Here is a 24,729-nt window from a genome sequence, read left to right as displayed (position 1 = left end):
ATAATAGTTATTTTCATTTTGCCAAATTATTTAGAAAAGAGCATTAGATGAAGAATTAATCTATTTTCCAGATATGTGAATCCTCAAAATCCTGTGAAATTGATCCTATTAAATTGAAAGAGGGAGATAATGTAGAAAATAATAAGGTAAGTCTTCTCTGTCTTTATAACTGCATTAAAATTGGTCTTAATGGTATACCTATCTCTCACTTATGTTGTAGTAATGTTATTTGGAGGGAAGCAGTGCTTTTTATTTGCATAATGCCTATACTATTAGCAGCATTTCCTATGTCTAGTTTTTAGAATGTTATTTCCCTCATTTCTCTTTGGATCATTTTATTCTCTGCTGCTTCTTACGAATTTTATTCCATACATTCACCTCTTATATCTAACTAGTCTAAATCTAATTCATTAAATGAGTTCAGGATGCAATTGTCCTTTAGCTGAGTGCGTTTAGAGAAGGGAAGCAAAGCTTTAGAATACTAGATGGTGACTGCCTAATATATCTCATTTTCGCTGCATTTTTTTCCATAAAGGCTGTTGAAGATGTATAAAAGTCAAAATCTTAATGTTTACCTTTTTAAATCCTACAGGAGAATCTGCGCTACTATGTAGACAAGTTATTCAGTACAATTGTAAAATCAAGTATGAGTTGCCCCACTGTAATGTGTGATATCTTTTATTCTCTAAGGCAAATGGCCACTCAAAGATTTCCTAGTAAGTGCCTTGTTTTACTAAAATACTCCTTTTTTTTCTATACTTGATTTTTCTGTAGATTTATTATCTATTTAGTTTATGTGAATGTGTTTATGGTTTGTTAAGTATATAGTCTTCTTTCATTTTTCAGAATAGTTCTAGCATTTTAATGAAACATCTGATTTAATTTTCTTGTAATCTCAAAACAGAATACTCTTGCTTTTTTCAATATAATAGCAACTTTATACAAGCAAATCAAAATCAACACTAATTTTAAGAAAGGCATAAATTTAGAACCATAACAGTATATAAGTATTTATACCAGCTGCTTACAAGACTGTTAGATATGATAAACAAAAACAGCTTTGTTATTTGTACCAACTACCTTTTCCACTTGCATGCATTCAAAATAGTGAGAATTTTTAAGTTCTGTACAACTGACTAGATTTGACAGTTTGAGAATGCTAAGGTCTTAGTGATGAGAGGTTTTTGCAGAAATGGTTTTAGACATTAGAAACATCTCTGTTGCAATATACATAGAATTTTGAGGTAACATATCAATATCTGGCATGCTTTAATTTTGCAAGAACACCTGTGTCAAGGCTTTGCTTAGAAACATTTCAATTAAATTAACAGTTGCTATCTCTGATTCTCAACACTTGGAATTATTCTAATTATATGCATCTCTGATAAGTAAATAAACTTACTATGGCTGTCTTTCCAGATCTGCCTGTAATGGGGGGGAGGGTAAGGAGGTAAGGCAGCTGCTTAAATTATCAGTCTTATCCAGCCGTGTGAAACTGTAAGTTTATTTCTGTAACCATCTGAAGAGATTTTGCTATTTTATCATATTTTTTAAGTGTGTTATGTGCACACAGGTGTGTGCAGTTATCTGCTGCTCCACTAAATTACCCAAAGCTAAAGTGGGGTTGAGTTGTCCAGCTAACATGTAGATAAATTCAGCCCTAGATGTCTTTGCTAATTATAGTAAAAATATAAACAGTTAACTTGAAATAAGCATACTAAATCTAGACTTTGTAATGAAAATAAGGGGAGCAGAGACATTAAAGTATGGAAAGATGAAATGCTGACTGAAATTATATTTTTAAATAGTGTGTTAGATCATAATAACCACATTGAGGAGGACTTAGTGAACAGGCACAGTGCTAGCCTGAATTATCTCCACTCTCTCACCTACACAACACCACATGAGATAGGTACTGCTCCCCTTCAGTAGTTGATGAAACTGAGGTTTAGGGAAGTCAAGTAATTTGCCCAAGGTCCATGACATGGCCAGCAGGCAAGCAGGGTCTCACACCTGGGCCCGGCCCACTCCAAAGCATGCTACTAATCAGCGTACTCTACACTACCCAGTGAATTTGGCCTTCAGTATGCATTAGCTGTTTAATTCTTGTTTATGTGAATAATCTAAAACACATCCTATGATTTTTTAATAAATGCAAACATATTTCCTTAACTATCTTTTTGTTGGCCTTAGATATTCTCAGTAGACTCCAGTAGTGATAGTTCTGTTCTCAAAAAGTATTTTCATTGTTTTCTCATTTGTTCTTACTGCCCTGGGAAGATGGGTGGGGAGTGGGGAGGCAGTCATGGGAAGCAAGTATTATTAAAGAACTACACATTAAATGACTTGTGGGTGACCACCTGCTGAGTGACTTAGAAGAGTTAAAACTCAGACCAAATGCAGACATTGTTTCCCTCACCTGCTTCTTTACCATCTGATTGATTGTTGCATTGTGTTGACTCCAGTCAGCAACAAAAGCTGTAGCTGAATGATCAAAGCCACAAGTTGTCTTCAGTTCATCTGCATTTTTATAGGGAATATTGGTAGCTTTTTTAAAGTAAAGATTTCTGTCTAATTGTTTATATTACATAACCTTTGATACTGTCAAGATTTTTGAGGGAAAATTGAAACAGTATCCTAAAACTGAAGACAATCGCCTATCTTAGTCTTAGGGGATTCAGTATTACCACTAGGTAGTGCTAGATACTACTTTTATTTTTGTTGTTGTAATTTCAGGAGTCTCTTCTTGCAGATGAGGAAAGAGGTATTTTTCCAAATTAAAATATTTCTGACAACCTAGCAGCTTTGTTTTTCACTTTCTTTATTATATTATTTCTTTCAGATTTTTTTTTAGTCATAGGATTTTTTTCCTTTAATTTACTCATAACCATTACTATCATTTCATCAACTCAGTTCTTACTATACAAATTATATTTATCTCCTATTTAATTTACATGTTTTTCCAATATTTTTTACCTGGTCATCTTTGTTTTTTAATTCAGTGTTTTTGTGCATGACATTTCACCATTTTTTTCCTGCAGATGACCCTCATGTTCAGTATTCTGCAGTGAGCAGCTTTGTGTTTCTTCGTTTCTTTGCTGTAGCGGTAGTATCACCTCATACTTTTCATTTGCGACCTCATCATCCAGTAAGTGTTGTTCTTCTCAAAGCTTTATTCCATTTTAATTTATTTTTATTAAAATAAGAAAAGATAAAATAACAGGCAAATTTCACTTGGCTATGTTTTCTTATAACGGATACTTAAATTTACTGGGCATTTTTCTTAGCCGTTTGATTCTTTCAGAGAAAGTGGAAAATTCTATTTTTTTGTTATTGTTAAAAGATATGCACATGAATAATAATACTATGTTGGTAATAACTGCAGCTTGGTGATGGGTACAAAGAAGATTCATCATCTTTTCCCTCTGCTATTCTGTATGTTTATAAATTTCCATAATACAGGGATGTCTTTTTTTTCTTTCATTAGTTATAGGTTTAGTTTGATCTTGCAGATATCTTTAAATCTCACAGAAATTTGAAGAGGCTCATTTCTGAAAGGTGTAGAAACTTTCATTGGAATGTAATTTGTTTGGTATCTCCATATTTTTACTTTTTATTCACTTGAGATGATGATATAAATATATGAGATTTAAAACTTAAGGCATATAATCTTTCTGTTCTGAAGTCGTATTTAGTTACTTAAATCTGAATCTGCACTGCATAGATTTACGTGTTTCTTAACATTTTAAAATTCCTTATTTTTGCTGTTTCTTTTTCCTTCTCCTACAGTGTATTATTGCTAATTCTTTAACCTTTTATGTTCCAAACATTTTATAATCTTATCTAATTGTTTTTGTTGCTGATTTTTATAACAAATAATAATAATAAAAGCCAACATTTATTTAGTCCTTGCTTTGTACTAGGCCTTCTTCTAAGTACTTTATATGTTCTAACTTACTTAGTCCTCCCAGTAACCCTGTGAGGTAAATTCTATTCTCATCTTTATTTATAGATAAGAAAACCACAATTCAAGAACTTCTCCAAGGTCACACAACTAATAAATTATGATTTGATCTCACTCAATTTGAACTGGATTAAGAAAGTTCACTGACTGACCCACTCAGTCTTCCCAGGCTGTAAGCTTACCCCTGTTCCTTCCTGCCTCTTAGGCAGTCAGGTGTTTGAGCACCTACAGTGTATCAGATGCTGTGCTCAGCACTGGAGATGCAGTGATGAGGAAGAGACACTCCCTGCCCTTAGGAAACTCGCTAATACAGTGTAGGGAAGACCCACAGGTTTTGGAGTTAAACTGGGCTCTGCAGCCACTGCTTCTCTTGATAGCTACACATTGGCCACTTACTTAACTTTGAGAACTGAGTAAAACCATGCTGCTGTGGCAGCAACACACACTTTCTTGTCAAAGAACAAATGGTCTCAGAGTAGCTACAGCGGAGGATTGGGCCAGTGCCTTTTGTTCACAGGGCTGTCCTTTCTGTGGCTATATTACTGAAGCTGTACAGAACTGTGGGGCAGCAAAAGCTTGATTTCATTCTGGACATAAACAGAACTCCTACCTCTGAGCTTGTGACCCTGCCTTATATTCAGACTTGAATTTGCATATCCCTGTAACAGATGTTACAGTAAAGTCCTTCTAACCACAGACTCTGTATCTGAAGTCACCTTTCCAATCAGTATGTCAGAAGGATTGCTTCAAACTGTCATATAACTTTACTGTTTGCTTTTAAGTGAGCCTTTCATTCTAATTGGGGAAATAAGGCAAATATATAAGACACATAATCTAAAACTACATACATAAATCTAAAACTAGCACCTGATTAGTACCAAGTAAGGAGTATAGACAATCCATACTATAGAAATTGAGAGCAAGGAATGATCCCAGTGACCTGAGGGCGATGACATTGTCAAGACTATTATTGAAAGTTACAGAGTGGTTGAGGAGGAGAACCAGTTAAAGGTTGTTAGATTTTACATTTATAAGTTCTTTGGATTTTGAGAATATTAGTAGAGTAGAAAAGAAGAAAATCCAATTGCAGAAGATTAAGGAATAAGTAGGTGAATGCAGTTTTACCTAGGAAATATATCAAAAGTGAGCTCGCCCTGCTGCTAAAAGACACGGGCAAATTCAAGTATGTACATGTGTGTGTACATATACACATGAATAAATACTTCTTTTGAAAAACACTAATTTTAAAATATGGGTTATAGTAACATTGACATGGTAGACCATTCTTTTGAGAAGTTTCATAGTAAAGAAGAAAGATTGAACTTTCCTTCTCATCCTATCCCCTAGTCTCTCACTGATAGCTCCTTCCAAGACTCAGCCAAGGCAGACTTCTCTAACCCTTCAGTCTGGGTTAGGCTCCTCTCTTATATGTGCCTGTAGCACCCTGGGGCTTCCTCTGTCATGGCACTTGTCATACTGTTCTATAATCATCTGTTTATTGTTTCTGCATGTGGACTGTCAATACCTTAACAGCAAGGGCGGGATCTTTTTCAAATTTGTGTATCCCAAGCACATGGCACAATTTCTAGAACAAGTAGGTGCTCAGTAAATTTTTTTTTTTTTTTGCGGTACGCGGGCCTCTCACTTTTGTGGCCTCGCCCATTGCGGAGCACAGGCTCCGGACGCGCAGGCTCAGCGGCCAGGGCTCATGGGCCCAGCCGCTCCGCAGCATGTGGGATCTTCCCGGACCGGGGCACGAACCCGTGTCCCCTGCATCGGCAGGCGGACTCCCAACCACTGCGCCACCAGGGAAGCCCTCAGTAAATGTTTGATAGGTGAAAGATGGTAGCTCAGAGAGAGCTCATCAAATGATGTCTTTTCCAAAAATGGGAAAAGCTATGTATGGTTTAAATAGAGGAGAAGAGACCAACAGAAAGGGAGAAATTAAAGACAGAAGGGGCCTTACTAATACATCAATGTACTGGATGATTCAGAAAGAGTGTCTTTAAAAGAAAAAGTGATAGAATAAACTTGCCGGGGGAAAGAACAGTTTCTCCTTTGAAGTATTATGGTGAATCCTATGAAATTGTTTTGTTTTGGTTTTTTTGTAGATCAAAAATAGTCAACAGCAATTTCACATGGTTCAACTTAATATAAGGAGAAAAGGATAGGATATGTTGTTTTGGGGTGACAGAGTCAACGTTTCAGTTCAATTTAATAAATGTAAGACAGCATCTACTATATGCTAGTGCTAGTCTGTGTACTAGGTGCCAGATGACTAAGGTCCTGGGCATCTATGAAAAATTATGATGGCAGATAGTAGCGGGGTGAAAATTTAGAACAGCTTCTTTGTGGAGTACACTAGGGAATCAGCAGTAGCTAAATGATACGATTGTCAAATAGTAGTGAGGGCCATATTGGTGTAAACAAACCTCTGACATGCAGAAATTATGTAAAATATGGTTTGCTCACTTTTTTCAGTTCAGGAAAATAATGAGCTAATACATTGATTTCAAAACCAAATTTCAACAGGGAAGTCTTGATGAAATTCAGTTCAAATTCAGGTTGTTAGCACATTGTTAAGAATTTTATATTCTTCAAAGGCAGAGAATTGGAGGGACCTTTTATAGATATTGTAGCTAAAATATTTTCTGGATGTTGTAGCTAAAATATTTCTGAATAACCTTAATTAAGGTGTGTAACTGTTTCATGAGTATATCGTAATGATCATATCTCAGATATTCCTTCTTTTCCAGAATTGCCTTACATCCTGGTCATCTCTTCACCTTCACAGTCACTGCCTATTTTCAGTGTGGGGATACTAAAATATTAAGGAATGTCAACCAAACACTAAACTAAAGCATTTCTGTATCTAAATTTTCTTGAACATGTCTTTTTTAATTTTAATTTAATTTTATTTTGATTCTTTTTAATCTCTTTTTTAAAAAAATATTTATTTATTTTGGGCTGCATTGGGTCTTCATTGCTGCGCGCGGACTTTCTCTAGTTGTGGCGAGCGGGGGCTACTTTTCACTGCAGTGCACAGGCTTCTCATTGCGGTGGCTTCTCCTGTTGCGGAGCACGGGCTCTAGGCACGCGGGTTTCAGTAGTTGTGGCACACGGGCTCTAGAACACAGGCTCAGTAGTTGAGGCGCACGGACTTAGTTGTTCCGTGGCATATGGGATCTTCCCGGACCAGGGCTCGAACCCGTGTCTCCTGCATTGGCAGGCGGATTCTTAACCACTGCGCCACCAGGGAAACCCTTGAACATACCTTTTGATGGCAGATTATGGGTATTTGAATCTCCAAAACAAAAAAGATGTTTTATGTAGTGATAAGGGAATTGGTTATACAAATGGATGGATTGGTGGAAACTCATCAGACTATATACATTTAAAATCTGTTCATTTTATTGTATGTAAATTATACCTCAATTAAAAAAAAAGGAAGCAGCAAGGATTCATTAGGGAGCACTGTTTAGTCAACTTTATTTATATTTATTTCTTTCTGGTAGGTAGGCCTGGATAATAGACTCAAATAATTACCTTCTGCTAAGATCCTACATGAACTAAGTGACTTCTTATTTCCTAAGTTGAATTTAGGTCTTTGCTTCCATGGTGAAAAGAATTGATTGCAGAAACCATAAAAGTATTGAATATGCTTACAAGTGGGTTGAATACAGAAATTTGGAAACTTCCATTTTAAGTCATATGGTAGAAAAAGGTAGATGCCATTGACATTCCAAAAGTGAATACAATTTTTTAGGTAATCCCATCTGCCATACTGTACCCACCCCCCGAAAATTAATATTGATTAAATTATGGCTTTCAAAAGAAAGTATAACATGTCATTAGATATAATTACTTTGAGAGGAACTGTCAATTACATGTGGCTTCTTTAGTCTCTTAATTCCTTAGTTCAGTGAATTGTGCCAGTCCTTAGCTAGATTTTAGCTGGTTTGAACGAACATTTTTGAGTCACTGTTTCAGAGCAAAGTAGCCCGTTCACTCTATTCTACTTTTTACACAAATTCTATTTCTTGAAAACCTAACAAGACTTTTTTTGTCTTTTCTACATTCTTTAGGATCCACAGACAGTTAGAACATTAACTCTCATCTCAAAAACCATTCAAACTTTGGGAAGCTGGGGGAGTCTGTCCAAAAGCAAGGTAAGTCTTTACATCTTTTGCTCTGTATTCACACTTCTAAATGTTGTTGTACCCTGTGATCCCTTCTCCCTCACTTTACTCCCTTTCAAATTAAAAACAAAGCAGAACCAAAAACATATATATGTATAGATGGCGATAGTTGTCTTTTAGATGTTGTGTCTTAGTCACCCTTACAGAAGACAGTTTCATTTAAACTAATGTGTCTAAGATGGGAGAGAGAGTCTAGTTAACAGATGCAAAAGGCTTTTGTTTATCTTTTTGTGCCATAATCATCCAGCAGCTGTTGAGAGAAATCTTCAGCTCCAAGCCCCATAACTCTCTTAAAATATACGATTGAATCCCTTTAGGCCCTAATCCTAAATTTAAAAATACAGTCAATTATATTCTTAGTTCTCTACGTAACATATATAAATTCCATGTGTTTTTTTCTTAGTCAAGTTTCAAAGAAACATTCATGTGTGAATTTTTCAAAATGTTTCAAGAAGAAGGATATATTATGGCAGTTAAAAAGGTATGATTGTTTTACTCTGGAAATATTAACTTCTTATATAGCATTAGGCAAATAACATTTTATATTGTTCCTAGGAATCAATCCCCAGTTTAAAAAAAATGTTTAACCTGTCCATCAAACATGAAAAGGCTCTCTTTTACTATATTTCTCCTCCCATACAGAGCTATGGATTTTTCAGCTGTGAAAATACCTAAATGAGTTTTAGCAACAGCTACTATTGCCAGTGTCTTAGTAACACAAATAACAAATATCTAGAGTTGATATTTCTTAACAGCAGCACTGTTGACAATTTGGTTGGGCAATTCTTGACTATGAGGGACATTTTTGTCCATTGTAAAATGTACAGCAGCCCTGGCCTCTACTATTAGATGCCAGAAGCATGTTCCCAGTTTTTACAACTAAAACTGTCTCTAAGCATTGCCAAAAGTCCCCTGAGGAACAAAATTGCCTCTGATTAAGAACCTCTGGTCTAGGGGGAAAGACTTAATGGTACCTGATGTATAGTAGGCACTTAATTGCCGTTGGAGAAAATATATGAATTATTGAATATCTTATAAACAATATAGGCTTGTGGTTAGTAACCTGAGGAAAGTTACTTTAATTTAAAGTGTACAGAAGTCTATAGTATATGAGGTCATAACGAAAGAGCTGCAACAAACAAAAGTTGCTATACTTAGAGAATGTTTTGGGAAGATTTTTAATTTCTTGATTCTTTAGTTCTGAATCACCCCAAACAAAATGTAGCATTGTTATAAAACCCTAAAAATTTGTAAAGAAAAGTTATTTTGAAGTACATCTAAACTTAGCTTGAAGAAATTACTGTATGTTATTTATCACAATTCTAACTTAATGAATCTAAATTAGCATGATTAGATTTTAAAGATTGCATTCAATTTCTGTAGCATGATTCACAGGTGACTGCCAGGAGTATATTTTGTTTGTAGTTTTTTATGTGTGCTTTTAAATTTCTTACAGGGACTCGTAAATGAAAGTGATCATTTAAAAAATTAAAGCCAGTTGGATTTTTTTCGTCTTGAATAATAGCGCAAGTTCAACCAAAAAAAAATTTTTTTAAGCAACCATTGAATGTTTTTGAGGAGAAAGTCTCTCAAAAGAATAGGCAAAGAAAAAGCTGCCCTTTTATTCTCAGGACATTGTTGAAACAGTTTGTGGGACAGTGTAGGCAGACTTTTGTTGGCAAGATTATGATGTTCTTTTGTTTTGGGGTTGTTTTTCCATTTCTTATGACCTAGGCTGTGGCAGCATCTGATTTCTTTTTCCTGATACAATCGGAATGTGTATAGTTGGTAATGTCAGTGGAGAAAGTATTTAAGGGTGCCAGGAGTTTAGTCTGTTCCTGATCTGCTCTGAGTCACCCACTCACATTCTCATGCACTATCACTGTAGTACATCTCCTGTCTCACATTTACATAGGATATTTTGCCCTAATATATGAATTTTCTTTATTATTTACTAGTCTAGATATGTGCAGTGCTAGAAAGTACAAAAGCTTATGAAACCCAATTTCTCAATTAGTGGTGTTCTCACTAGTGACATTGATCACTGCTCCAGAAGAAAATAGTTTATAATTCTGAATCCTATACAATTTCCACAAAGTTTAGGAAAAATAACCTGAATAGGTCTGTAAACAGGCTGACCATATAATTCAGTGTCCAAAACCACAAAGTTTTCAAGGGTGAAAAGGAGTACTTTGATTATGAGGGGACCAAAGTTGTAGACAAGGATGGCCCTGAGCAAATTGAGGCCTATATTTACCCTGCCTGTAGTCCATCTTAATTATTATGTTTTCTTTCACCTTATATAAGTGGATTTATCTCATATTCCTTAACAATATGACAAATAAATAATAAATTTAATAATTACCATAAATAAATAATAAATATTTATCAAATAAGAAAATTAGTGCCCGCAGGCAAATATTAAGAAATGAAATATTTAAATAACTCTTTCACGCTCCATTAGTGGATGGTTGATCTGTGAGAACTGAAGATGTAATAGGACATTTCTTTAGTTTCCTTGGATACTTGTTCTGTGTCACCCATATATAATTCAAAAGAAACTCTGTTCTTGTTCTTTCAGTTACCAAGATTTCTTCCAGCAAACTAGAAGTAAACATTCCACTGGAAAATCCCACAAGTGGAGGTTCTGGTGGGCAATCTACAGCCAGTCTTAGGAGAAAATGACTGTGCCCACAAACTCTACTTTAGATTATTCACTGGTGCCTCAATGTCATCCTTATTGGAATGTACTTTGTTTTTGTTTTAAACCCTAAGCGGGACAACATAGAAAAGTATAAAGGAAAAAACAAGGACTAAACGAATAAATAGTTCCTTTATGGAGCAAAATAGGATTCCTCTCTAAGAACAGGAATTGTTCCTGAACTACTAATTTCTCTCTCCCATGAAGAGAAGGCCACATGTCAGGAATCTCTTGACCAGTTGAGGTAGCATATTCTTGAAGCTTAAATGCTTTTCACTGGGTAGTTTGCCATTGCTAGATTTGGGTACTTCACATTTTCTTGAGCCACCACATTCCCACATTTTCCATGGGAAGTTTCTAAATGGTTAGATTAGATTAGATTTTCAGGCTATTCCAAAGAACCCAGTTACACTTTAGTCATAACTGAAATACTAGCTCTCAGGGCTAAAGTCAATTATATATGATGAAAGTCAGCAAACTCTTCTGTAAAGGGCCAGTGAGTAAATACTTTAGGCTTTGATGGCTGCATAAGGGGACTGCCACATATTTTTCTTTGTTTTTACAACCCTTTAAAAATTTAAAAACTGTTCTTGTGGGCCTTACAAAAACGGGTTGAATTTGGCCTGCTGAGCTATAGTTTGACAATTCCTGACCCACAGTATAGGTTCACAATCCTGTATCTGAAATCTTTGGGAACGGAAGTATTTCAGAATTCAGTTTTTCAAAGTTTTGAAAGATAATAGGTATGTGCTGTATATTATATAATAAAATACCCCCAGTGTGCCTCACAGTAATGTTTGTGTAGCACATTAGTGAATATTCACACTAAGTAGGATAAATACAGGCTATAAGTAGCCTTTCACCAGTTCAGGTTAAGTTACTGTAAATGAGTTTACTGTAAATCAAAAGCAAACCAAAAAACTCTTTGTACTCAGAGCTTTTTAGATTTCAGAGTTGCAGTTAAGGAATTGTGGGTTGAATTATTTCTACAGGGACATATATCCTGGGTTTTAAGTAATTTAACGTTAAACTTTTAGAATACCTGTCATATGTAAATTAGGGACTTCCTCTACAATTAAGTATGTATTTTGCTTTATTCCTTAATAATGAAGAACTTCACGATATTATCTATCAGCGACATTGATAAACTGAATTTATGATGTACCTTGTCACAAAGTTGTAATATTTGCCCCTTTCCTCATTTAGTTCTTGGATGAAATTTCATCTACTGAAACTAAAGTGTCCAGTGGTACCAGTGAGCCTGTGCACCTGAAAGAAGGGTAATTTAATGAAATTAGATTTTAAAGTCATATTTCAGTATAGACATTAAGTAAGTACAAAGAGCATGGGTCCAGGAGTGAGGAAATCTGGGCTTTATTCTGTGCTAAAACTGCCTAAGTAACGTCAATCAGGTAAGTCACCCTCACTATCCTATAAACTTTATGCCAGATGGGCATGACTTCTTGTCCATACAGTGCTATAGTTGTTTTGCAAATATAATGAGATAATGGGTGGTAGAGTAGTACTGAAAAAAGTAACAGCATTATTCAGTCTTAAAGTAGTGTTTTCATTGGAAGCTAAAGGGGAAAATTACTCACTTGACCTTTTTAGTTCTGGATAGTACAGTTGTAAATATCAAATTATTTAAGGACTTTATTCCCTTAGTATGGCCAAAATAAATGCAGGAGTTATAGATGGCAAAGACATTTTCATAAACTTAATATAGTCTTTGACAGCTCTTCATGTCATTTAAAATTAAAGGATAATTCTTTGTTTTGGATTAATTATTTTAATATTTGTAGCTAAATGTTTACATCTGTTGTTTTGGCAGTGAGATGTATAAAAGAGCTCAGGGAAGAACTCGGATTGGAAAAAAGAATTTCAAGAAACGGTGGTTCTGCTTAACAAGCAGAGAGCTCACCTACCACAAGCAGCCAGGTAGTTGTGTTTATGCTCTATTGTGGGGCTTTTCCTGATTCCCACTGAAGATTTCTTTTTCTGCTGCTTAATGTGACTAGCGAACCTTTTTACTAATGTTACTGTAGTTCATGGTTTCTCACAGTGATGTACACACACTAAAAATATAATAAATATTTGACGAGTAACACCATGTAAGTTACACTTTTCTCTCCCTTTGAATGTCTTGTGTCACTAAGAGTGGTGTTCCTACAGTATGCTCTGTTTTCTAAAAATCCCTAGTAAATCCCTGTTTTTGTAATCAATCTATAAGGAACAACAGTTAGATATTTTAAAACTCAGAATTTTAACTTCCAGAGTCAAATTGGTAAGAATCAGTTTCTAGTAAATGAGAGTGTTTCAGTGGTTTGCCAAAAGTTCCTACAGTCATACCATAGGCTGTGATTCCTATTCAGTTAAAAGATTCATTCTAGACTATTGCCAAGCTAACTCCAAGATGAAAATTCTAGTAATTTGCCCCCTGAAAAGGCACAAATTGGCTATCTGTTTGGGTACAGAGAGCCGTCTTCCTACAGTGTGATTTGAGGGCTTCGGAGAGGCAAAGTTTGTCCCTCAGTGGACTGACATAATGCTTAAAGTCTCTACCTTTTAAGTTTATTCCTTTGGGGGTAAAGCATTATCCATAGAAGGCCACTAGCTTCTGATACCTTAGGAAGAATTTAGTATCTAGATCATAGGTCACATACAGTAAAATTCCTTCTGTTCAGAGTGATCAGGATCCAAAGCTGTTCACTTAACCAGAAAGGTCAGTTAAAGCAAGAATCACTTAAAAACAAACAGAAAGATGCATTCATACCTTAAATATTTATATGTTTGTTTAGCAGTCTTATGATAGCCAAGATCTTTTCTTTGAATATGGATCTGTAGATTAGATTTCCCCTCTGTCTTTCTTGTGCAAACATAACCCTAATGCATCAGTTTTCAGGTTGATTTCTCTAAAGTGAAGCTAGAACTTAAATACTTGAAAAGTAGTCAAATTATAGAATCCTTTTAGAGTGTCATGATAGTCACCCTAAGTTTTTGCAGCTCTCTCACCCCCATATAAATCAACTTTATTTGTGTGGGTGTTGGTCTCCTTTTTTGAAAGGCTTTTCAGAGTGTTTGCCTGATTTTCAAATAAATATATGCCTCTTGGTAGGCGGCACTTATTTTGTCACTTTACATAATGTTTAAGTAAATTATAATTACACCATGGAAAAATGGCCTAAATAGGTCTGGGAACAAACACAATGGACTTGGTAATCAAAACAGCCTAACCAATGGAAACAGAAGGGTACAAGCTTAATAGTTAGTACCCTAGCAGCCACAAGCATTCAGCATCCCATGAGCATCATTCAGTAAGTTCTACAGAGGAAATGGAGAGTCTTGGTTAATCTGACAAATCTGTTAAGAGAACTTCTGGTATAAATTCTGAAATGATAAAAACAAACACCAGACGTAAGATACTTTCAAGAGAATGTAGACTCAGTTAAGCTGAGTGCTTCAGTGGAGACTCTAGAAGAGTGAAAAGAAATTTTTTTGTTTCATAATTCCTGAGGATCCTTAGCCAGAATGACTACATATGTCCAAATATATTAGTAAGACGTAAGAGGCCAAATGCACTGTATTTTTAGGCACCTAGATAATTTGTTGTGGAATATAAATATTCCAATGACTAAGGATCAATTAGCTACATACTTGCCCTTCCAGACAGCATTCTTTAAGCTAAGCATATTTTTAATGTTTTAGAAGTTACAGTTTATGTTGAATACTATATAAATGCTCTCACATATATAGCACCATTTTTAAAATAGCTGGCATAATATGCTAATTATGTTTATATCAGCAGTACACTGGAATAAAATTTAAGGTAAGTTACTTATCCTCTGTGAATAAGTTGGCTATTTTCTCCTCATTTAAAGTATTTTCTAATCTAAACCAACATTCTAAAGTCTTCTTTGGCTTAAGACTTTAGAAATCAGATGATAGCTTTGGACCCTTTTCCTCTAGAAAAATTCATGAACAAATATAGACACAAAACCTTGCATATAATTTCAGGGAGTTCATAGTCCCAGAGTCCATGCACAGTTCTCAAGAACTTCTGTTCTATCCAGTGATCTTATGAGGATAAAATTCTCTAGAATGATTAGACTGCTCTAAGGTATAAAATAGACACATTAGAAGTTACATTATTTTCAGGCCTTAAGAAATTTAACATGTTGGAATGGCATTGGAGGAATCAGCTCTATTATATGAAGTTTCAAGATTATTTACCAAAGCCTACAGTTTTAAGCATCCATGCTTTTTTTTTAACTATTTTGTTGGATTTTTCCAAAATATATTACATGCTTCCCTGCCTTCTAAAAAAGAGTTCATTGAACGTAAGTTAACATTTTCTAGATGGCTTGGGGCTGTCATTGATAATATTAATTATTATATAGTACTCTGATTTAGTGATGTTTTCTGGGCTGCTTATGGGTGTGTGCAGCTGTTTACTTCCCAGCTACATGCCTTGGACCGCTCTGCTTTTTTGTGTTCCTGTGTTTGCTTTATACAGTTTTTCATTATCCCCTCTGTGTTCAGGCTGTCACCTTAAATTTCTTGTGCTGTCAGTGAACAATAATGTAGCATCTCACTCCCACCTCTTATCCCCTACTTCCATTTTTTACTGCTAATATACTATGAGTGAAGATGTAGGTACTGTGTTTGTTAAAATTATACATAAGATTAAAAGGCCTTGATTGACGATTTCAGGACTTTCCTCTGTGAATAAAATCCATAGGCTTTGGATTCTCTCTTTGGTTGTTCAGCAAATGTTTTGCTTACTTCCTGTTTCCTTGCAGCTTTTTGCATAGCTATGACTGCTAGGTAATTAGTCTCTTATTACACTTTACGACTTTGGTGTCTGAAAGAGCGCCTCCCAAATATTCTGTAACATAGCTTTAAATCATTGAGTCTTTCACTCTTTCCTCCTACTGAACACTAGTATTCTGAATCAAGTATTTCTACCACTTAGAATCAAATAATAGTTTTCCAGTTTACTGGAAAAGTAATTAATAGAATTTTCTCAATTTTAAGGGTTTTTCTCAAATAAGTTATTAAATTTTGATGCCCACTTAGTAATAGTAAGCAATTAATCTTCAATATCACTAAATTAACATGTGGCAAATGAATATCGTAGGGCATTCAGTCAGCTATCAGTCATGATTACCTTGACAGTTTCTTATGGATCTGAGTATGATTATGATTTTATATTGATACACTATAACGTGGTCATCTTCTACAAGTAAAAGTTCTCCTAGTTGTATGCTGGAATCAAATGAGTTATTGATGTTCCAGCCTCTTCCTGTCTCATCCAGCCTCATCTTCTGCATTCTCCGTATGTCACTTTGCCAGACTAACTCTTGAAGCTCCTTTGAGTTGTGCTCTTTTACATTCACGCTTTTGCATTTGCTCTATCTAGAAATCCCTTTCTTTCCTGCTTTACCTGTGTAATCTGTTGTCCTTTAACCCTCAGAACAAGTGTCAGCTCTTTATGGAAGTCGTTTTCATAAAGCTTCTGGCCACCTCAGTTGAGTATTCTCTTACTATGTTTCTTTAGCACATTAGTGATAACTTATGTCACACTGTGTGGTCATTACTTTTATCTATCTCTTGCCCTAGTTTTTTAAGATCCTCAGTGGTAAGGACCATGTTTTTACTACCTTCATTAAGGCATTTATTAATTTTTAATAAATGGTTTTCTTCAGAGGACACCATGTTTTCCAGATATGCTGTTATCTGAATACATTAAGAACCACTGCTCTGGGTTTCTAAAATTTCTGCCAAGCTTACTACTAATAGGTTATTTTTTTAAATAATAAATTATTAACAAATTCATCTCTGAAATTCCATTTGTGTTCTCCAAACTTGATTAGATATTGTCTACTTTTGGATGACCTGTTATACACAGATACATACATACTGCCTACACAACTTCCATATGATATCAGTGTTCTAGCTCATATAACCTATGGACAATATAAAAGAAGTTTCCATGATGTTTTAAACATGCATCTCAATACATTTAGGTTGACTTGGTTTTTACCTGCTCATATTTTCATACACAGGGCTCTGCAGTATTTTTTTTCTTTAATAACTAAAGAACACCATTGATTTGTCTGTGCATTATATTCAACAGATATTTTATTGGGTGCCTGCTGTGTGCCAGATGTTGTTCCAAGCTCTGGAGAAAACAGTAGTGAACAAAACATACCAAAATCCTTACCCCCATGGATCTTATAGTTCAGTAGTGATTGAAAACAAACAAAAGAATTTTATACTATATGGGATGATTATAAATGAGATGGACAAAAATAAAACAGGGAAGTGGAATAGAGAACTCAGGAGAGTTGCAATATTAAAAAGTCTAGTCAGGGAAGCCTTCACTGAGAAAGTGACATTTGAGCACAGACCTAAGGAGGGTGAGGGAGTGAGCTATGTGGATAAATTTGAGGTAGTAGTGACGCAGACATAGCTAACAGCAGCTGGTACAGAGGCCCTGAAACAGAAGTACACCTGGAGTATTCAAGAGACAAGAGAACGCTTTTGTGACTATTAAAAAAAAAATGAATAAGGGGATAATCACAGGAACTGACATCAAAAAGACCATGGAGGAGCTAGATATTATAGGGCTTGTGGATCATTGAAGGAGTTTGAATAACATGGCAGGGCACTGGAGAGTGTTAAGCAAAGGAATGATATCGTTTGAATTATGTTTTGATAGGATTGATCTCCCTTGCCATGTGGAGTGCTGTGTGGAGGTTAGACTGAAGGGGGCAAGGAGACCAAGTAAGAAGCTACTGCACTAATTCAGGGGAGACAAGATAATGACTTGGACCTGTTAGTAGCAACGGAGGTTGTAAAAATAGATCACATCTTGGATCTATTTTAAAGATAGTATTCACAAGATTTGCTATAGGGTCGGATATCAAGAGTAAGAGCAAGTCAAGGATAACTCCAGGGATTTGGGCTTACACAAGTAGACTGATGAAGTTGCCTTTTTAAAAATAGACATGGGAGTTCTGGTAATAGTAAAGAAGCTTGTACTAGACTAACTGTCTCATAGATAACAACTAAAAACTTTGGCCAGAATATATAAAACAACTCTCTGAAGAATTTGACCCTTGGAAGATGAGAACTATGCTGGGTGAGATTTATGTTTATTTGGCTTTCCCCCCCGAGAGCACTCCCAATCTGTGCAGTATGAGGTGGTAGAATTCAAACAGAAAGTCATAGTTTGCTTTTTTTTTTTTTGGCCGCACCACATGGCATGTGGGATCCTAGTTCCCCAACCAGGGATCGAACCCATGCCCCCTGCAGTGGAAGCATGGAATCCTGGACCACCAGAGAATTCCCAGAAAGTCATAGTTTTATTGCCTTGAAATGGCAAAGGACAGAGTTCAAGGCTGCCAGAGAAGGCAGAAATTGAGGAGATTAAAAGGAGGAGCCTTCCAATCTGCTTTGAACTCCCCTGAAATCCTTAGCTGACTCGAACTGCTCATGCTAGGGGGAACTTCAGAGAGGCTAGTGAAAAGCAGTAACTGAAAGATTAAAAAAGATGAGAAGAGATCTCAGCTTCTTTCCTCCTCAGAGACAGAGTTTGGAATTTTAGAAGGTGGTGGTTCAGAAGTAAAGACTATGCCCTAGGATTAAGGAGATTTAAATAAACAAAGTATCATATAAACAAAGTATAAAGCCAAGCCTCAGAGTGATCAGCTAATGAGGTAACTTTTTGAGGGAGGATAACTGAATCCAGAGTCTCTACAATGTATTATTCTTAGTGTCCAGTATACAGTGAAATATTAACAAGTTTGAGAAGAAACAGGAAAATACAACACTAGTCAAGAGAAAAAGCACTTAACAGACGCAGACCCCTATATGGTCTACATGTTGGAATTAGCAGATATGAACTTTAAAGCTGTTATAAATATTTCAAGGGTTTAATGGAAAAGATAGTCATCATGATTAAAAAGATGGGGAATTCCAGCAAAAGAAAAAAATAGAAACTATAAAAAGGAATCAAATGGAAATCGGAATTGAAAAGTACAACATCATAAATGAAAAGTTTATTGGATGGGCTTAACAATGGTTTGGAGATGTCAGAAGAAAGATTCAGTGGACTTGAAGACAGATTAATGAGAATCATCCACTCAAAGAACACAGAGAAAAAATATTGGGAAAAATGAACAGAACCTTCAACCTACCGAGTTGTGGGACAGTATCAGGCAGTCTAACATATGCATGATTGGTATCTTAGAAGCAGAGTAGAGAAAGAGGCAGAAAAAAATACTAGAAAAAATAATGGCCTAAAATTTCCCAGATTTGGCAAAAAACATTTTATTACAGACCTAAGATCAGTGAACACCAAGCATAGTAAATACAAAGAAAACTACACTTAGACATATAATAATCAAACCAAAGATAAAGAGAAGAATCTCAAAAGCAGAGGAACAAAAGACAGATTACATACAGGAGAACAATACAAGTGACAGCTAACTTCTTATAAAAAGCAACCAAAGCCAAAAGACAGTGGAATGATGTCTTTCAAGTGCTGAAGGAAAAAGCTCTCTACTTAGAACTCTAGTGAATATTTCCTTCAAAAATGAAAATAATCCTTTAGATAAATTGTTAAGTAGACTTGCACTATATGAAATGCTAAAGGAAATTCTTCAGGCTGAAGTGACGTAACACCAGATGGAAACTTAGATCTACAGGAAGGAATGAAGAGCACTGAAAATGGTAAATATGTACATAAATGTAATAATGTCTGTCTTAATTTTTTAAAAACATCTGTTTAATGCAGAATTTATAACATTGAATTACAGCGTTTATAACAAATTTAGATGTAGAATATATGACAGTAGTAGCACAAAGGAAGGGGATGGAGTAAATTATTGCAAGGGTCCTCTATTTTATGTGGAGTGACACAAGAATAATTTTAAGTAGATTGTAATGAGTTAAGGCTGTATAAATCTCTAGAAGAAAACTTTAAAGAAAAAAGTATAATCCATCTCTCCCCTGCACAAAAAATAAATTTGGCAGGAGGGGAAGAACAGAGGAGCAAAAATCGGATGGGACAAATAGAAAACAAATAGCAAAATGATAGGTTAAGCCCAAGTATAACAAGTAATTAGAATAAATGTAACATCATATCTAAGATCTGGAGCAAAGGAAGGATTATGCACTTTAATCAGTTCTCTTCAGCATTGTATTGGAGGTTGTAAACAATGTTAGTAAGACCCCTCCCCCCCAAAGAAGAAAAGGACATATGGAGTTACATAAAAATTCCTAAGGAATCTTCACAACAACTGTTTGAACTGATAAGTGAATTTAGCAAGATCTTGGGATACATGATTTGTATATACAGATCAGTTGTATTTGTATAAACTGGCATCAAAATGTTAGAAGATGGGGCTTCCCTGGTGGCACAGTGGTTGAGAGTCCGCCTGCCGATGCAGGGGACACGGGTTCGTGCCCCGGTCTGGGAAGATCCCACATGCCGTGGAGCGGCTGGGCCCATGAGCCATGGCCTCTGAGCCTGTGCATCTGGAGCCTGTGCTCCGCAACGGGAGAAGCCACAACAGTGAGAGGCCCGCATAACGCAAAAAAAAAAAAAAAAAAAAAAAATGTTAGAAGATGAAATTTAAAAAATAATACCATTTATAGTAGCAGCCCCCCCTTCAAAAACACCCACCTAAAATACTTAGGATCATTTTAAAAAAAATAAGTATAAGACTTTAAAGAAAATTATAAAACATTGCTGAGATAAAATAAAGGAGATGCAAATAAACGGAGACATACATCATGTTTGTGGATTTTAAGGTTCAATATTTTTCAAGAAGTCACTTCTCAAATTCATCTTGATTTTAACACAATCCCACTCCAAATCCCAAGATTTTTTGGGTAAAAATTGACAAGTTGATTCTAAAATTGATGTCAATGGGAAAACAAAGGACTTAACGTGGCTGAGCCAATGTTGAAAAAGTAGAACAAAGTTGGAGGACTAAGACTAAGACTACTAATTACTAAGTAATTCAAGTCTGAAATTTTGTCATAAGAGCTAGAGAGATCAGTGAACAGACAAGAGTCCAGAAAGACACACACACATATATATGGTCAATTCCGTTTTGACAAAAGTGTCAAGACAGTTCAGTTGGGAAAGGAAGTCTTTTCAACAGATGGTGCTGGAACAACTGGATAAACGAGAAAATGAACTTCACCTTACCTCATAGTACACAAAAAATTTAATTCAAGGTAAGAGGATCATAGGCCTCAGTGAAAATATCTTTGCAACTGTAGAGTATGCAGGGATTTCTTAGGATATCAAATGCACTAAACATCTTTTTAAGATAAACCGAACTTCATTAAAGTAAGACTTTCCCACTCTATATCATCACTCCTTTTTCTTTCTTTTTTGTTATGATAATGGGCATAAAATGTGTTGCTTGGCAGTTGAAATTTTTCAAGAGGTTGTTGGGATTTGAGTTTCTTCTTTTTTTTTTGGGGGGGGGATTTGAGTTTCTTTAAACCATAAGCTAATGTTTTTCACCAAATTTGGGAAATTTTTTACTTCCAATATTTTTTTTCTGTCCATTTTCTCTCCTTCTTAGGACTCCAAATATACTTATTCAGGCATGCTTGATATTGTCTCCCAGGTCTCTCTGAGACTCAGTTTATTTGTCTTCTTTCCCTTTTATCTTTGTTCTTTAGATTGGATAGTTTCTATTTACGTTCATTGATTTGTTTACCATCTCAAATCTTCTCTTCAGCTCATGTAGTGAATTTGTCATTCCATTTATTGTGCTTTTCAGCTCTAAAATTTCTGTTTGATTCTTTTTATAGTTTCACTTTTCCTGTTTAGAGTCCATATTTGTTCAGTCATTATTAGCATATTTTCCTTGAATTATTTGAACATATTTATAATAGTGGATTTGCTCACTAATAGAATAAATTCAACGTCTAAGTCCACTCAGAGTCAGTTTCAGTTGGCTGCTTTCTTTCCCAAGTATGGGTCACACTTTTCCTGTTTCTTTCCACATCTCATTTTTTACTTAAAAACTGGGCTTTGTAGGTAATACATTATAGTGTGTCTGGATTCTGTTTGTTCTTCTGAAGAACTCAGACTGTAACGTCTGTTCCATGTGTGTGTGTCTGTCGGTCTCTTTTTATCTTTCTCTCTGTCAGTGTATAGCTGCTGTTGTCTTTGCTCAGATTTTTTTTTGTCCCTAATCCTACCTCCCTCCCTAGGGCTCTCACCTGAGCTTGCTTAGTTCAGTGGTCAGCCAGCGATTTGAGCATAGTGCTCAAGTACCTGAAGCCAGTAAGTCTTCCACCCTTCATCACCTGAGCTGTTTGTGAATCGGAACACATTCAAAGGCACAGCAAATTCACATGTCTCCCCAGGCTTTCCACTTTTGCCAGACTCTCTGGGATGGCACATACATGCATCTTTAGCAGTTAGCCAAGGATGTGGCAGGTTTATTATCTCAGCCTTTCTATAGCTCTCTTGTTTCCAAAATCTCACCCTTAAACTGAATTTGTAACCTCCAGCCAGTAAAGCTGTGAGTTTTCACTGATCTGGACAATTTGGAAACACCCTCAGGGAGGAAGACTGTAAACTGCACAGTTCTTATCCTATGCGGTAGCAGTTGTTCGTTGAGTAAACACGTCTCAGATTTTTACTTGCCTTTGGTTATTTTCCAGTGCTCTGAAGTGGTTGTTTTTAATAATTTGCCCAGTTTTATACTTACTTTCTAAGGAATGGAATTACTCAGCTTCCTTACACTACTATCAAAAGATAGATTCACAGTTATTTTGTTTCATCTGTGTTCCTTGGGACCGATATATAGCTGGAATTCTGTTTTTCTTGGGGTGGTAATGGTTTTTTAATGGAGATATAATTCACATAACCATAAAATTCACCCACTTAAAGTGTACAATCCATTTTTAGTATATTCACAAAGTTGTGCAATCACCACTAGTTGCAGAACATTTTAATCCCCCCAAAAAAGAAAACCTATACCCATTAACAGTCAGTGCTCACTCCTCCCTTCTCCCAGCCCCTGGCAAACACAAATCTGCTTTCTGTCTCTATGGATTTGCCTATTCTGGACATTTCATGTAAATGGACTTAAACAATGTGTATGTAACCTTGTAAGACTGGGTTCTTTCACTTCGCATAATGTTTTCAAAGTTCATCTATGATATGGCGTGAATCAGTACTTTATTCCTTTTATGGCTGAATAATATTTTGTTGTTTGGATATATTCCGAATTTTGTTTATCAGTTCATCAGTTGATGTACATTTAGATTGTATCCATTTTTTTTACTATTATGAATAAATGCTGCTGTGAACATTCACATATATGTTTTTGTGTGGACATATGTCTTCAGTTCTCTTGGCTATGTACTTAGGAGTGGAATCAGTGAGTCATATGGTAACTAACTTTATGGTTAACTTTTTGAGGAGGTAATGATGATTTGAACCTAAACTGGATTTTAGTTATTTAATAAGGAAATATAATACACTCACATTTATTGTGATTACTGTAATTGCTACTTTGTTTTATGTTTTTGTTTATTAGGCTTTTCTGTTTATTGAGGGTTTTTCTCCTGCCTTTTTAATTGGAATAATCAGTCCCACTCATGTTCATTCTGTCCTACCTACTGAGAGAATTTGGGCATCCTATTTCTACCTTTAAATTGTTAATAGACAGGTTTAAACTTACATGTTTACCTTGTTGTCTGCAGTTAATCACAGTCTCTGTTCAAGCTGAGAAAGAACATGAGCATGCTTTCAATTTATTTTTCCCTAATAGCGTCTACCTAATGAAGTCGTCTGAAATTTTAGTACTAGGTTCTCTTCTTTTTTTTTTTTAACATGTTTATTGGAGTATAATTGCTTTACAATGGTGTGTTAGTTTCTGCTGTATAACAAAGTGAATCAGTTATACGTATACATATATCCCCATATCTCCTCCCTTTTGCGTCTCCCTGCCACCCTCCCTATCCCACCCCTCTAGGTGGTCACAAAGCACCAAGATGATCTCCCTGTGCTGTGTGGCTGCTTCCCACTATTTAACGTTTGGTAGTGTATATATGTCAGTGCCACTCTCTCACTTCGTCCCAGCTTACCCTTCCCCCTTCCTGTGTCCCCAAGTCCATTCTCTATGTCTGTCTTTATTCCTATCCTGCCTCTAGGTTCTTCAGAACCTTTTTTTTTTTTTTTTTAGATTCCATATAGATGTGTTAGCATACAGTATTTGTTTTTCTCTTTCTGACTCACTGCACTGTAGGGTTCAACCACCTCTCTACAAATAACTCAATTTCGTTTCTTTTTCTTCTTTATCCATTCATCTGTCGATGGACACTTAGGTTGCTTCCATGTCCTGGCTATTGTAAATAGAGCTGCAGTGAACATTGTGGTACATGACTGTTTTCGAATTATGGTTTTCTCAGGGTATATGCCCAGTAGTGGGATTGCTGGGTCTTATGGTAGTTCTATTTTTAGTTTTTTAAGGAACCTCCATACTGTTCTCCATAGTGGCTGTATCAATTTACATTCCCACCAACAGTGCAAGAGGGTTCCCTTTTCTCCACACCCTCTCCAGCATTTATTGTTTGTAGATTTTTTGATGATGGCCATTCTGACCGGTGTGAGGTGACAACCCTCAGAATGGGAGAAAATATTTGCAAACGAAGCAACTGACACAGGATTAATCTCCAGAATATACAAGCAGCTCATGCAGCTCAACATCAAAAAACAAACAACTCAATCCAAAAATGGGCAGAAGACCCAAACAGACATTTCTCCAGAGAAGATATACAGATTGCCAACAAACACATGAAAGGATGCTCAACATCACTAA

At 35.8% G+C, this 24,729-nt stretch overlaps 1 protein-coding gene across 3 annotated transcripts in view; it reads left to right on the top strand.

Moving 5' to 3' along the window:
- RASA2 (RAS p21 protein activator 2) overlaps positions 1-24,729 on the top strand; it is a 117,244-nt gene that overhangs the window by 82,105 nt on the left and 10,410 nt on the right. For 2 of the 3 annotated variants that reach the window (XM_082840243.1, XM_082840245.1), the window contains exons 13-19: positions 72-146; positions 593-716; positions 3,042-3,148; positions 8,050-8,133; positions 8,567-8,644; positions 12,071-12,144; positions 12,696-12,805. In XM_082840243.1, coding sequence (XP_082696369.1) covers positions 72-146; positions 593-716; positions 3,042-3,148; positions 8,050-8,133; positions 8,567-8,644; positions 12,071-12,144; positions 12,696-12,805 — 652 coding nt within the window. The remainder of the gene's footprint in view (positions 1-71; positions 147-592; positions 717-3,041; positions 3,149-8,049; positions 8,134-8,566; positions 8,645-12,070; positions 12,145-12,695; positions 12,806-24,729) is intronic. The other variant, XM_082840244.1, reaches the window with a different exon arrangement.

The sequence above is a fragment of the Leucopleurus acutus genome (assembly GCF_964270905.1).
Source record: "Leucopleurus acutus genome assembly, chromosome: 5".
Lineage (NCBI taxonomy): Eukaryota > Metazoa > Chordata > Mammalia > Artiodactyla > Delphinidae > Leucopleurus > Leucopleurus acutus.
The sequence above is the reverse complement of the archived record's forward strand: the minus strand, read 5'-3'. Positions and strand labels throughout refer to the sequence as shown.